The 14,894-nt window shown below is 52.8% G+C and overlaps 1 protein-coding gene across 11 annotated transcripts in view; it reads right to left on the bottom strand.

Moving 5' to 3' along the window:
- SHANK3 (SH3 and multiple ankyrin repeat domains 3) overlaps positions 1–14,894 on the bottom strand; it is a 431,788-nt gene that overhangs the window by 11,485 nt on the left and 405,409 nt on the right. The window contains exons 23-24 of one of the 11 annotated variants that reach the window (XR_013394458.1): positions 14,629–14,681; positions 8,085–8,673 (exon numbers count right to left, since the gene is read on the bottom strand). The exons of 6 other annotated variants lie outside the window; for them this stretch is intronic. Coding sequence is in view for 2 of the 5 variants with exons in the window: in XM_077935413.1 (XP_077791539.1) it covers positions 8,085–8,119 (35 nt within the window). In the remaining 3 variants the exon portion in view is untranslated. The remainder of the gene's footprint in view (positions 1–8,084; positions 8,674–14,628; positions 14,682–14,894) is intronic. 4 more of the 11 variants (XR_013394459.1, XR_013394460.1, XM_077935413.1 and 1 more) reach the window with 4 other exon arrangements.

Below are 14,894 nucleotides of genomic sequence, written 5' to 3'. Positions count from 1 at the left end.
AGCGAACCCAGTTCACCAGATTACGAGTCTATCACTCTTAACCACTACACCACACTGGCTCTCTGGAACAGAACCTAAAACTGCCAATGTCATAATGCGTTGTACAAATTTATGAAATATCCACACTTGGAATACTGTGCAGAGTTTTGGCCCCCTTAACTCAAAAAGGACATTGTGGAATTGGAATGGAGCGACTCTCCCAAGAGGAAAAGTTGCAGCGTTCAGGAATTTTTAGCTGAGGAAAAAGTGGAGGCAAGAGAGTGGTGTGTATGATTCCACACAATGTGAAGACGCTTTTCACCATCTCATAACCCTATAACGTGGGACCATCAAATGAAGCTCAGTGTTGGGAGATTCAGGACTGACTGAATGAGCCACTTATTCACTCAGTAAAAGGTAAAGGGACCCTTGACCATTAGGTCCAGTCATGGCTGACTCTGGGGTTGCGGCGCTCATCTCGCTTTACTGGCCGAGGGAGCCGGCGTACAGCTTCCGGCTCATGTGGCAAGCATGACTAAGCCGCTTCTGGCGAACCAGAGCAGCACACGGAAATGCCGTTTACCTTCCCGCCGAAGTGGTACCTATTTATCTACTTGCACTTGACGTGCTTTCGGACTGCTAGGTTGGCAGGAGCAGGGACTGAGCAACGGGAGCTCACCCCATCACGGGGATTCGAACCGCCGACCTTCTGATCAGCAAGTCCTAGGCTCTGTGGTTTAACCCACAGCGCCACCCGCATCCCTATTCACTCAGTACTTGGCTGAACTATGGGACTCATCCCAACAAGACTTAGTGATGGCCACAGGCTTAGGCAGCTTCAGAAGAGGATTGGGCAAATTCATGGAGGGGGGCTACCAGTGGCTACTAGCCTCCCCTGTCAATGTCAAAGACTCTCCAAAAAGAAGATCAGTAATTCAGATGAGCCATTCAGCTTCAGGGTCTGTGTCTGTGCATATGTCAAGCAAAAGGCCACAAGCAGCCGCTAAAGTGTCAGCTGTTGAGTTGCTCTGCCTCGGTTCAAAAGGAATCCAGCAAAGCAGATTCAAGTACCGCTTATGATGCTGGCCCTGCCTCTTGAGTGGATGTGGGAGGGCACAGAGAGCCCACAAAACCGCTGGGACAGGGAGTGGTGCTGCTTGGTGGAGGAACGAGGGCTGGGTTTCTGAGATTGCAAGGGACACGCCTGCCACTCTCTGAGAGAACAGCTCCTTCACATGCTCTCATCTCGGGAGAGGACCTCTTGTCTTCAGGCTACAAATCCTCACTGCTTCATTGTCCATGCCCCCCAGGCTAACAGAAAGGCTTGGACCACCACCACATTCCCAAAGGTTGAAGCAACACCCTCGTTGCACCAACACCTTCCGTTGCTAATCTGCATTACTGCCTGCTGAATTTTTCTGAATATGACAATGTGCCTGGAGGCTCACTCATATCTGCGTTCCCTGGATGTTCCTTTGAACAGGAAGCCACCTGGTCCCTCTGCTGCTGAGAGCCCCTGCCGGACCCCGGGAAAGGAAGGGTCAAAGGGCCACTTGCCTCAAGGCCAGGCTTCCTCCCCAGCTTAGGGATCGGGGCTGAAGTGGGATGGAAGCCTGGGGACTTGTCTTAAGAGCTCAAGCTTGGTGGGCATTGGGGTTCCTCTGGGGTGTGGGGTGGGGAGGGCAAATGCTAGCCATGAACATGAAAGCGGGAACAAAGGCAAGTGTTAATTGGAGATCTTCGGCCAATGCTTCATCTCCTGATGAAGGGAATGGGTGATGCTTTAAGCACCATAGCAGTAAATGTGAAAAGGATCTAGGGATGTCAGTAGACCACAAGCTCCACTTGAGTCAACAGGGTGATGCAGCAGTAAATTAATAATAATATTAAAAATAATAATCTAGGTTGCATCCACAGAAATATAGTGTCCAGGTCAAAAAAGTGATAGGATTGCTCTATTCTGCCTTAGTCAGATCACACCTGGAATACTCTGTCCAATTCTGGGCACCACAATTTAAAGATATTATCAAGCTGGAAGGTGTGCAGAGGAGGGCAGCCAAGATAACCAAGGCTATGGAAACTAAGCCTTATGATGAACGGTTGAGGGAGTTGGGTATGTTGAGCCTGGAAAAAGAGGAGGCTGTGGGGAGATATGAGAGTCATCTTCAAATACCTCAAGGGCTGCCCCATGGAAGATGGGAGTAGGCTTGTTTTCTCCTGCTCTGGAGGGTAGGACCCAAACTCAAAGCTTCAAGTTACAAGGAAGGAGATTCTGAACTCCCTTGGAAGGTGGTGGTCTCTTCTTTCTTGGAAGGTTTCAAAGCAGCAGATGACCCTTAGGGAGATTCCCCCAACTCAACAATTCTATGACTGAAGCCTAAGGCAGATGCTTTGGGATATGTGGTGTGCATAGATGGCGATGGGTGAATGTGGAAAGCATTCCATTCCTACGGCTTCTTCATGGGGCTGCCATCCAGCAAGAGCTGGCTCTTGAGGACCCGAGAGAGAGCCCTGAGCTCAGCCCTTTACCCTACCTTACAGGGCTTGACCAGTGGGAACCACGTGTCGTAGCGTTTTTAATCTCCCAGTTTTGCATTTCTTGATCTACCTGCTTGGCCTCTTCCAGATGGCGCTGCAGCTTCTAGCTGTTCTACTCTAAGAGCAGCCAGCAATCAAACCCTCTCGGAAAAACTCTTGAAAACCTGCAAACGTTTTTCAGCAGCTGTGCCATGAAGGCAGGAAGGCCCTGTACTCTTCAAGTCAAGTGCAGGAAAGAAAGAAGAGCTGGGTCGTTGGCATGATCCAGCTGTTATGTTATTACAGCTTTCCTAATCTTGGCAGCCACTTCAAGACAACATATTCTGGGCCAGCCAAGGATTAAAGTGAACTGTCTGCCTTTCTGCTTGCAAACACTAACAATTATTAAAACCCCCTTTGCATCGAAACCACCTGTGCATTGTACTGGCACGGAAAGTCTAAGAACTCGTTGCTTTTTACAACTGCCTGCGTTGGAGACTGATCCTGGCAGCCAGGAACTGCCCTGGGCATGCAGCAGTTCAGCAGAAGCCATGGGGTGCGTTTGCAGCAGGGTGGTCCTTCTTTTCATGGGTGGGCTGTGTGACCAGCTCAGTGCCCAAAGAGGGGATTCATTTCCCCACACATCTCCACGCATGCCGAACAGGTGACCAGGGCAGATGGTGTAGCATCCAGCCAGCACCTGCCATGCTGTCCTCTAAAAATACAATCTCCGCTGATAGTCCATTTGAATTGGCCGTTGGGCAGGAGAAGGACCTGTTCTTCCAGAGCTGCAGGGAGTGTCAGGATCATGACCTTCTACTCCTGGGATTGGCTTGGTTGGCAGGAGTGACCCCATGGTGGGGTGGTCCACAGCACAGGGACAGCCAACACGGGACCTTCTTGATGTTGCAAGAACATAAGAAGAGACTGCAGGATCAGGCTAAAGGCCCATGGGGTCCACCATCCTGTTTTCACAGTGGCCACCAAGTAGGATCAGAGCACAAGGACGGTCTCTCATCCTGAGTTTTCCAACAACTGCTATTCAGAAGCATTGCTGCCTCCAACTGTGGAGGTGGAACGTGGCCAGCATGGCTAGCAGCCCTGGATAGTCTTCTCCTGCATGAATTTGTCTAATCCTTTTTTAAAGCCATCCAGGTTGGTGGCCTCCTGTGGACTACACTGGCCAGTTTAGCCATTGGAGGACACCATTTTCTAGGCTGCATCCACTGAAGTCTAGTGTCCAGGTCAAAGGGAAGTAACAGCCCCACTCTATTCTGCCTTGGCCAGACCACACCTGGGATACTGGAATACTGCATCCAATTCTGGGCACCACAATTTAAGAAGGATGTTGACAAGCTGGAACGTGTGCTGAGGAGGGTGACCAAGATGGTCAAGGGTCTGGAAACCAAGCCTGATGAGGAATGGCTGAAGCAGCTGGGTATGTTTAGCCTGGAAAAGATGAGACTGAGAGATGTCATAGCCCTCTTCAGGTAACTGAAGGGCTGTCAGATGGAAGAGATTTGCTTTCCCCTGCTCTGGAGGGTAGGACCCAAGCCAGTGGCTTCAAGTTACAAGAAGTAAGGTTCCAACAAAACACCAGGAAGAACTTTCTGACAGGAAGTGGTTTTTTGGCAGTGGATAGGTGTTTCTCGGGAGGTGGGGAACTCTCCTTCCTTGAAGGTTTATAAGCAGAGGTTGGATGGTCATCTGTCAGGGATGCTTTCGCTGAGATTCCTGCATTGCAGGGAGTTGGGACTAGATGACCCTTGAGGTCTACGATTCTATGATTCTGGCCGTGGCACATGGTGTGGCCCATTTTTTTTAGCCTGTCATACAAGAAGAGCATGAAGGCAGCTGTGGAACAACATGGACCCAGCTTAAGGGCTTTGACCTCACTCTAGGAATCTCTCTTAAATCTCCCCTGCCCACACTTTACTCAAATTATGCTGACCAAGGAGAAAGCCTTGGGGAACCCTAGGTAGCGCAAGGGCCTTTTGAGGCTTCCGGGTTTGGATGAGGCCCTGGGTAGGCTGCAATTGCCATGGTCAACTCGCTCTTTCTCTCCCTCCCCAAGTCCCGCTTTGCCACCAGTAACATGCAAACAATAGCCATCCTATTCAGAAGGCAACTGTGAGGACTCACAGCATTGTTAAGTGGTTTGCGGCCTGTCAGGTGCTAGGGAAATGATGCCCATAATAACCCCCATCTACTCTGCTGACCCCCAACCCCTGTGCTGGGCTTGCCAACTGAGAGGTGGGGCTGGCTCTTCACAGCACCGCCCCCCCTTTCGCTTCAGGAAATCGGGGCAGAGAACCACTGGCAGAGAACCGGGCAGCCCCAGAGTCACAGGGGAGAGAAACGCAGCTGTAAGCGAGAGCCGGTGGTGGTGTCATGGTCAGAGGGCTGCGCTAGGATCTGGGAGAGACCAGAGTTCGAATCCCAACTTGGCCATGAAGCTCTCTGGGGGTGTAAATTTGGAGGACAGTCCCCTGCCTCTCAGCCACAGGGGTCTTGCGGGCATTAAGCGAGGGGGGGGGATTGTGTATGCTTCACCTTGAACTCTTTGGATGAAAGGGCGGGATAGAAATGCAAAAAAATAAATGGACAAAAATGGCTTTCAGGGCCAAAAAGGGTTTTGCACTTGATCTTTGCTGGCTCTTGCTGACCAAATGGAGACAAGATGTTTTTTTTTTTTTTTGGGGGGGGGGGGAGTTTTCCTTGGAGCCTGAAGGTGTTAATGGTGGTTAGAGGAGAGAATCTTCTAGGTGCCTCTTTCTGAGCCGGAATGTGGAATCTGATACACCCCGAGTGCTCTTCAGTTAAGTGAGCATCATTTTCATTCCCACTAGATCCTGAACAGATCAATACGGACTAGGGAGGTGTAATCCTCAAACCACAAACATTTAAGTGCTCTCTCTCTCTATCTCCCCCACCTTGCTTTCGCTAGACAGAATTTAATAAGAGAGCACCATTGGGACAAAATTACCGTAAGCACTTTCAAGTCCTGGCCACTTCAATGGGAAGCATTTGAGCATGTGCTTAATGCTCCCAGTGGAACACAAATTGGGGAGAGTCAAAAGTGCTTAAAAAGGTAAAGGTAAAGGACCCATGACCATTAAGTCCAGTCATGAACGACTCTGGGGTTGCAGCACTCATCTCACTTTACTGGCCGAGGGAGCCAACGTTTGTCCACAGACAATTTTTCTGGGTCATGTGGCCAGCATGACTAAGCCGCTTCTGGTGAAACCAGAGCAGCACGCTGAAACGCCGTTTACCTTCCCGCCGGAGTGGTACCTATTTATCTACTTGCACTTTGACGTGCTTTCGAACTGCTAGGTTGGCAGGAGCAGGGACCGAGCAACGGGAGCTCACCCCGTCATGGGGATTTGAACTGCAGACCTTCTGATTGGCAAGCCCTAGGCTCTGTGGTTTAGACCACAGCACCACCCGTGTCCCTCAGAAGTGCTTAGCTGGACCTTAAACATTCTCCACAGACTCTTTGCAAGAGAAAATGGAGACAATTCAAGGAACCAGATTTATGTCGGGTTAGAAAGGATCTCTGCCTGAGTGCCATCTGTCATGGATGCTTTAATTGAGATTCCTGCATTGCAGGGGGTGGACTAGATGACTCTCGGGGTCCCTTCCAATTCTATGAATGTATGAGGTCTGGAGCCTGAGTGCAGAGCCTGGGTAGCTGACCTCTTCAGGAACAGGGTGCATTGGACGGGGGGGTCGGTATAAGAGGATGACTGAGCCTCAGGTGCTGATTGCAAGTGCCTTGTTTGAAGGAAAGGACTTAGGAGAACCTAGAGAAACTGTGGACAGGGACTTCCAGGAGCAGAGGGCACCCCCTTGCCTCTTTTTTCAACCTCCCTGGAGTTATTAAAAGTTGATAACTATGCTAAGGTTGCCCTCATCCGTGCTAAAGACTGCCTTTTGCTCTCCTTGGGTGCTTGTCCCTCACACTATCTCCCTTTCCGCGCTCAGGGCAGAAAGTGTCAGGACCAAGCCAGGTTTGCCCAGCCAGGCTTGCCGGAGGTGAAAGGGCCATGGGGCAGGGGTGGGAGGGGGCTATTTTCAGGTGGGTGGAAGAAACAGCCGATGAGAAGCCTCAGCACCGAGATACCAGCCAAGTGGGCATTCGCTCGCCCCAAGCAAAAGCACTGCCACAGCCATGGATGGGATGGAGACAAGATGCGGTTCCGAGATCACACATGACTGGATGTGGTGGACATGGGACAACCTGAGCTCATGTTTGCAGCAGCATGGACAGCAAGGTTGGGGGGAAAGCCCTGGAAGCGTTGCCAGGTGGCATGGGCAGAGGGATGGGACAGGGTTTGGGGCAGGTGGGTTTCAGCTGCTTAGTGGAGCTCAGGTGGGCTGAGGTGGAAGCAGAAGACCAGCACTCTATGGACCCGAGAGGTGGTCTGCTGAGCTCTTGAGTGACCTGGATGCTCAAGGGGTCAGCACCCCCCGCAGGCCCTGCTCATAAAGCACCTTGGCCTGACCTCTCCTGGCCCTTTCCAAGACTGCTCTCAGCAAAAGGATGAACATCTCACAACCTCCTGGCTTATAAACTGTGTGCACCATGCCAGTGGGCCCTGTTTGTGGCCTATGGCAGAGAATGGCTTCGTGGCCACAATTTCATGGGTCTGCTTTGGGCAGTGGGAGGAGCATGAAGAAGACAGTGTGGAGACAGCACACCTTTCCTGAGAGCTGCCTCCTGCAGAAGGAGGACCTCAGGTTGGCTCAACTGATCATCACACACACACACACACACACACACACTCACACACAAACACACGGAACAGCAGCAACAAAACACCCAGGATCCACACCTACACTCGCACAACTGGAGCACAAGAGGTGCTTTTGGGTGGGGACAGGCAGACCCCAAGGTGCTCCTGAGGGCAAAACGCTTGGCCAGGGACTCTGGGTGGCCACAGAGGGGCAAGTGGAAGGCTTTGTGGGGCACGTCAGAAAGCCCTGCGGGGCACCGGCACCCCTATTAGGGGAACAGCCACATGAGCGAGGGTCCACGTAACCCTAACGAACTCCCACCATCCTCTAAACCACAGAGTTCCTTCCTGGATGTCAGAAAGAGGATGCAGTGCAGTTTGGGAGGCCTGCTTGCCTCCTCCTCATGGATTGGAGGTCAAACTTCTTCCTCGAGGTGGGAATTGGGTGTGAGGGGTTGTAAAGAAGGGGAACCCCTGCCCACCACCCACTGGTGGTGACTTGCTTTCCAGACCCGCTTGTTCCCCGCTTCCCTCCCCACCGGAAACGGCTCTCCTCAGCCACGCTCCGCGTCCCTCGGGAGGCTGACGGGGGCTTCCTCCTGGGACTCGGTGGCACAGAACATCACGAGACAGGGAGACAGACATGCTAAGGGGGCACAGAGGGGCAGGAAGGGGACAGACCCACACTGCACAGCAAGCGTTGCCGCCGCCCTCCTCCCGGCACCCCCAAGCCCAGCCCCAGCCCGTTGCACAAAGTAGCAGCAGCAGCAGCAGCGGCGGCGTCACAGACAGACGTACGGAGGGACGGAAGACATGGGGTTGCTATGAGATGAGAACATGCTCACTTACACAACTCGCCCACCCTCCTGAGGCCTGAGGCGGTTCTAGACAGAGCAGCGGAGACATGCAGATGGGAGAGCAGGAAGAGAGGCAATGAGAGAAATGTTAGCATCAGTCCAAGGCGCCAGGAACAACAGAGAAGAACGAACAGACGTCGGTCACAAACCAGGCTGGGGCCGCTGCAGCTCCCAGAAGCCAACTTGCCTCCTGGCCGGGGAACGGGAGGACCGGTGGGTGAGGTCAGGAGGAAGGCCTTTGAGGGCCGGGGTGCTGCGGAAGACACCCCTCCTCCTCTCTGTGACAGGCCGTGTGGAGAAAGCTGCTGGGGTGGAGAGCCAGCTGGACCCTGACTTCCCACCCCTGGTACTGGTCACCTGCTCAGGTGTGCCTGTCCGCCCCAGGCCGCTCGCCTTTCTCTCTGGGGATGGAGCTGATCTGCCACCAGGGTGGGGTGGGCAGTGGATAACCGGCCAAGTGGGGGGGGCAGGGGGTCAAGCCACTTGGGAAGGAAGATGGTCAATGGATCCAGGCCAGGGGCACCAAGGATTCTGGGAGGCAGCTCAGTTCTGGTCAGTTCCTGGTATTCATTGAGTCACATCTGCTAGAGGAAATGGGACATTCATCATCGCATGGATTCAACAGCCAAAGCCAGAGACAAAGCAAAACAAGGGGGGCGGGAGGTTCAGGGTTCAGGGTCGGGTCATGGATGTGGGGTCAGGCAAATGGGTGGAGGGGGGAGGGTTTGGGGGCGGGGGGGGGGGGAGAACAGAGACAGAGGCTGGGAGAGGGGGAAGAGGACTCGAAATGAGAAGGGTGCGTCACAATTTGGCACGGCACCTGCTCACCCCAGGAATGTGCGGAAGGGTTGGAGAGCGCATTTGTATGCAGAGCCAGAGGTCGGAAGAGCGAAAGGCTCTGGGAGAGGATCATGTGCCCCTGAGAGAATCAACTGTGGGAGGGTGGCGTCTATTCCCTGGGGAGAAAGCAGCAGCAGCAGCAGGCCCCCCTCTCCAGAAAGCAGGAAGGGGCTTTTGGGAAGCGAAGGCTGAAATCCAACCTCCTTGAATGCAGAGAGCCAGCGGGCAACTCCGAAGCCCAGAAGGGCTTTGCCAGACCCTCCCTCCCATGTGCCACACATCCTAGGATTGCACCTGCCATCGTTGCAGCTCCACCATTGCGCGGGATGCTCCCCGGCAGGGCAGCAAAGCTCTTGCAGTGACAGCAAAGATCTCTAATAGTTCTTGGATGCCAAAGGGAACCTCCCCGGAACACCCCCCCCCCCGGTCAATAAGAAAAAGCTGGCTGCCCCCATGCCCCATTGGGTTCACACCAATTGCAAAGTGTGAATGGAGAAGTTTACTGCTTTGCAAAATGGAGGTTGTGGTCCTGGACTTGGCACTTAATCTGGGAATATGGGGACTGACCTCTGGGTGGGGTTGTGCTGATCGTCTGGTGGTCAAAGGGAGAGGGGCACATGAGCCTGGAGGCCATTGGGAGCCCCACTCCTGGCAATGCTCTGGCTCCTGAAAGCCATCGCTTACCCTCCAATCCCTCTCTTACCCTCTAGTTCAGCATTTCTCAACCTGTGGGTCCCCAGATGTTGTTGGACTACAACTCCCATCATCCCTAGCTAGGGGTGATGGGAGTTGTAGTTCAACAACATCTGGGGACCCACAGGTTGAGAAATGCTGAACTAGTTCATCTCTTAGTCTCCCACCTGGCTCTAGAATTTCATCTACAAGGGCCAACGTTGCATTCAAGCACATCATCTCTGCAATCATGAGGACCGGAAGCAGAACTCTGAAGCTTTTTGGAGCCTCTGCGGATGCCCAGGCCTGACCGGGAGGCTTGTACAGGCCATGTTTTCTTCGGACGAATGGGGACGGCTTTCTCTTTCAATGCAAAGCAGTAACAGCCCCATGCCTGCTAGAGCAACAGTGTGATCGTCACACAAGGACACTGGATATGGCCTTGGTTTGGTTGGGATAAGATGATGTTTGCGTGTTTGTGAAAACCAGTTTGCTCTTTTGGGAAGAATGCGTGTGGGTTTTGGGGGAGAAGCGGGACCCCCAAACAAAACCCCAGCAATGCACCTTCTTGCTCCAGAGGGTGGAGCACACATTCTTTAAAAAATAAAAATAAAGCTCTCTAAATGTGTGGATGCAGCCATGAACTGCCCCTCACTTTCCAAATAAAGCTGTCTGCACTTTGCGGCTCCCATGGATCTTCACGCACCCTTTGGGGAACCTCCAGCTGCCCTTGGAACCACATCCAAAACTCCCCCCCCCAGCACTGCAGTCTCTTTTGGGGGGCACAGCCAGGACCGCCCTGCAGATCCTCTTGAAATGGTGGTGAAGGGATGGTTGTGTACCTGAGGAATTTTGCAGAGGGTCTCCCGAAGCACCTTCTGAGGTCGGGTGCCAACACAGGAAAGCCTGTGAGCCACTGGCAGAGGTGGTAGCACAAGAGGGGCGAGGGGAGAGTCGTGTGCCTCTCACAGAACATGGGGGAGGTGAGCACATCTCCAGGTCCCTGAAGACTCACTGTCTGCAAGAGCCCATCACTGAGGACACTGAGGTCCTCCTCTGAGGGTCTTCTGCTGGTTCCCTCACTGTGAGAAGGAACCAGGCAGAGGGTCTTCTCGGTAGTGGCGCCCGCCCTGTGGAACACCTTCCCTTCAGATGGCAAGGAGATAAAGATCTAAACAACTTCTAGAATACATCTGAAGGCAGCCCTTTATCAGGAAGTTTTTAACTTTTGATGTTATGTTTTTATATATGGTGTGAGCCACCCAGAGTAGCTGGCGAAGCTCAGACAGATGGGTGGGGCATAAATGATAAAAATATTATTATTATTATTATTATTATTATTATTATTATTATTATTATTACCCTGTCTCATCTGCCACCTTCCCTGGGTTTCTTTCCTTCTTGACTGTTTCCAGGTGCTCCTTTCCTTCCTTCCTTCCTTCCTTCCTTCCTTCCTTCCTTCCTTCCTTCCTTCCTTCCTTCCTTCCTTCCCTCCCCCCTTCCCCAAAGGCCTGTCCTTCCACCCTGCACCCCTGCGCACCCCAGGCCATCCCACCCTGATGGCTTCCAGTTCAGGAGGCCACTCTTTCCACAAAACTTCTCTCTGGCGAGTCCTTTCCTCTATATTTGCAAAGTTCTCTAATGACGATGCCCACAAATTTAGAGAGACACACACCTTTCCAACCCCTCCTCCAGGGTCACCCATTGAATTAAGAGGCCACAACACGCAAAGTTGGCGTGTTGAGGGAACCCTTCTGAGCACGGCCCAGACCCAGGCCCTTAATCCATGGCACACTGTTTACTCACGGGGTCACTGGGCACAGCAGTGGGTCACCGGTGGGTCTTGGGCATGGGTCCAAGAAGGTGCTTCACAATGTTGCCTCCTGCCACTGCAAAACCCACACCTGAGCTTAGACATCCTTGCCCTGCTGCACCTGGGGCTGAGATGGAGAAGCTGTGGGGTGCATTTAACCCTTGCTGCCCTCTGCTTGCTTGCCTGCCAGGAGACAGTTTTCTCCTGCTGGCAAGAGAGGTTTTCCGCTTGCTGCATCCCCTCCGCTTGCCCCACCCAGCTCATCTTCTGAGGAACAGAAGCCAAATTTTCTAGTTGCCATGGCAGCTTGACTACCATCTCCTTGTCAGCTTGAGAGCCTCACAAACGAAGCAGGGTGTGAATTGGAGAAAGGAAGGCGGAAGGCAGCCTCTGCCAACCTGGTGCCCTCTGGCCTGCAAATGATGGCCAGGGCTGTTAGGAGATGGGAGTCCAAAGCGTTTGGGAGGCTATGGGATTGGCTGACGCTGCCTTATGGCCCTCCCCTCTCTGCCATTCAGCTCCCACTGGGTGCAAGACATCTCTGAGTGTAGTTGCAGGGCCCCATCCAGAGACACATCCGGAGAAGTTCAATGGGGTCACCTGGGGAAAAAAAATCTTTTTCTGGATTGGGGATCTTGGCAAGGGTGGTGTGGGGACGAAAAATAGCTTAGTCTTAGGCTTCAACCTGCTCCTAGTGTTCACAAACACGCATTTTAGCTGTGTGCCAAAGATTCCAGGAGGAGGTTGCCACACAAAAGCCACTTTGGACACCGCATTTAGTGTCACAAGGTTGACTTTGAGAAATAGAGTACGGCTGCATTTTACGCGGGGCACAGCAGCAAGGGTTTTGCATATGCAGAGTGAATCCGCAGTCCTCCCAAAGCCCATGCACTGAGTGGGCGCTGCTTGCTGAGTGGCGAGGGGTGCTCCTGCAAGATCTCGTAGGAACTTGGATGGCTCCGCGAGGTCCTGCAAGAGCACCCCAGGGCTGACACGCTAGGCGGGCCCTGTCCCTACCCCCACCTACAGACTGGACTTGGACCGCACAGCGGAGATCAAAAGCTCCTTACGCACCAGGTAACCCCAAGTAGACCTGGGGCAAAAAGAGCTTTCCAGTTCTTTGGCTTCCGTGGATTTTACTCACGCGATTCCAGCCAGCCAGCCAGCTGTCATCAGCACATGGTTGAAACAGCGCAAGTTAAACACGTGCGAGATGCCATCGTACTGCGCTCTGCTTGAGCATCATTTCCAGGGATGCGCCGGTGAACTGAGACTCAGCATCAAGGCGGAGTCCCAGAAATGGCACATAGCTGAAGCACTGAAGCACCCTCACGTAATCCCAGGATGGAGGCACGATTGAGAGACGACTTCCCAAAGTCGCTGCAAGAGCTGTGTGAGAAGCACTGGGATAGTTTGAATGGGTCAGGCCTGTCAAATGTCTTGTCTCTGAAAAACGCCCTCAAAACCCAGGAGCACTGTTTGGAATAATTCTTTTGCTTGCTGCCTCGGTTTCCCTGGAGGGAAACCACGTCCTGTTTGGTTTTGCACCCTTTCAAAATTTAGAGCCATCTCTCAGGGGCACAGCGCTGTGAAAGAGACACTCCCTGGGAACAGATGTAACACCACCTCACCCCCCCCCCCGGCCCAACTCCACCCCCCACTCCATGAACATGCAGGAGCCAGAGGCCACGACCCATTGCTCATCTCCCCACTCGCCAGGCTGAGCAATGGGGCACATGAGCTGGGAAAGGAGAGACGTTAGTGAGCGGATGAAGTGAAGCTGTCAGGGGTCGGTAGGTTACGCATGCATGCTGTGAGTTGTTACCCACAATGCCCCTGGATCCTTGTAGGCTGTGTGCCTGCAAAATCAGGAAGACTCCTCTCTCTGGCAAAGAGCCCTTCCCTTCCCCTTGGCTGCTTTTGGATCAGGGCCTCTCCTGCATCTGCTCGGTTGCCTCTGAGTTCTGCAGAAAGTGAGCACCCAGTAACCCACAACCTACAAGAGGCATTTTCTCTCTTCCCCGTCCCATGGCAAACATCAGGCTCTGCCCCTTAAGACTCTGCATTGCCCAAAAGATGGGGAATGGCTTGGCATCAGCCTTGCGGGTCCCTGCTGTGACTTGGGAGAAGTTTGGCACCCTCTCTGCCAAAGTTCACTCTGCCACAGAAGGCATCGGCAGACCACACGTCTGTGGCCTGGGTGGGAAGTGGCGTGGCATGTAATTAAATGCTATTGCCAAGGAAGGCACTATGGACTGGAACTGATTTAGGATCTCACATTCTCAGAAAAAGAAACAAGGAAGTAAGAAGCTAAGGAGAGTCTTAGCCCAGAATCCTCTTCTCACAGTGGCCAAGCAGGTGCCTATTATGGGAAACCCACTAGCAGGATCCCAGCACAAGACCCCTCTCCCCTCTTGCGGTTCAGAAGCATTGCTTCCTCTGACTGTGGAGGTGCAGGAGAGCCATCGTGGCTTGCGGCCATCGATGGCCCTCTCCACCTTTAAAATACGCTGTGCCACAAAACCACAGCCCTTCTCCTCATTTCACCTTTGATATCTCAAGGTTTTCCGGAGACTGCTGTTTGTGTGGGCTGGATGCTACAAGGCAATAGCCCCAAGAGTCAACCTTCTGCACTGGAAACCGGTCTTGTGAATACTCCCAACGGACCAGCCACAATAATAAAAAACAAGGCTCAGGAATCTCCTGGCTCAAACCACATGGTGATGGCAAGATGTAAGAATACCAAAGTTGGCTTGCAGGGGAGTGATCACAGCATCAGTCGCCATACCCAAGATGCCTGCTCTTTTGCCTCATGGCATAACTACTGCCATGGCAAGCAAAGGCTGTGTGGCACTCACACACCTGGGCACCTCAGGGGGTGGTGAACTCTCCTTCATTGGAGATTGGATGGCCACCAAACAGGGATTCTTTCTCTGGGATTCCTGCCTTGTGGGGGGCTGGATGACCACAGGGAGTCCCTTTCAACTCTGTGATTCAATGATTCTCCTGTTTCTGTACACCTGCCTTTGCCTGACCTGGGGCCTGCCAGTCTGTTTTGGCTCTTTGCAGGAGACGGACACAGCAGCAAAGCCTACAAGGAAATGGGGGTGTTGTTAACCTCAGCAGCTGGAAGCTCACGTCAGGGACATGGACGCCTTTTGACCGAAGACAGAATTAATTGATGAGTTTATATAGAAAGAGGAAGCGTTACCCTAGGAGCTAAATGCCTAAAAGGCTTATTTCTCTTCACTCTCTTTTTCCGATCTGTAGGAATACAAAGCAATTGCGGGTTTTCCAAACAGCACACTGAATAGATAAATAAATAGATATAGATATAAATCCTCCTCTCTTTCTCCACATTTAGGAACTGAATCCAAAGTCACACATCCAGAGCACCCAACTGTTGCTTAAGAGAGAACCAATTGTGAAATGGACCTTCGCTTTGGGGATGAGTCGGCCTCAGGCGGCACTGTGTCT

This window comes from Podarcis muralis, chromosome 10 (genome assembly GCF_964188315.1).
Source record: "Podarcis muralis chromosome 10, rPodMur119.hap1.1, whole genome shotgun sequence".
Taxonomy (NCBI): Eukaryota; Metazoa; Chordata; class Lepidosauria; order Squamata; family Lacertidae; genus Podarcis; species Podarcis muralis.
The sequence above is the reverse complement of the archived record's forward strand: the minus strand, read 5'-3'. Positions and strand labels throughout refer to the sequence as shown.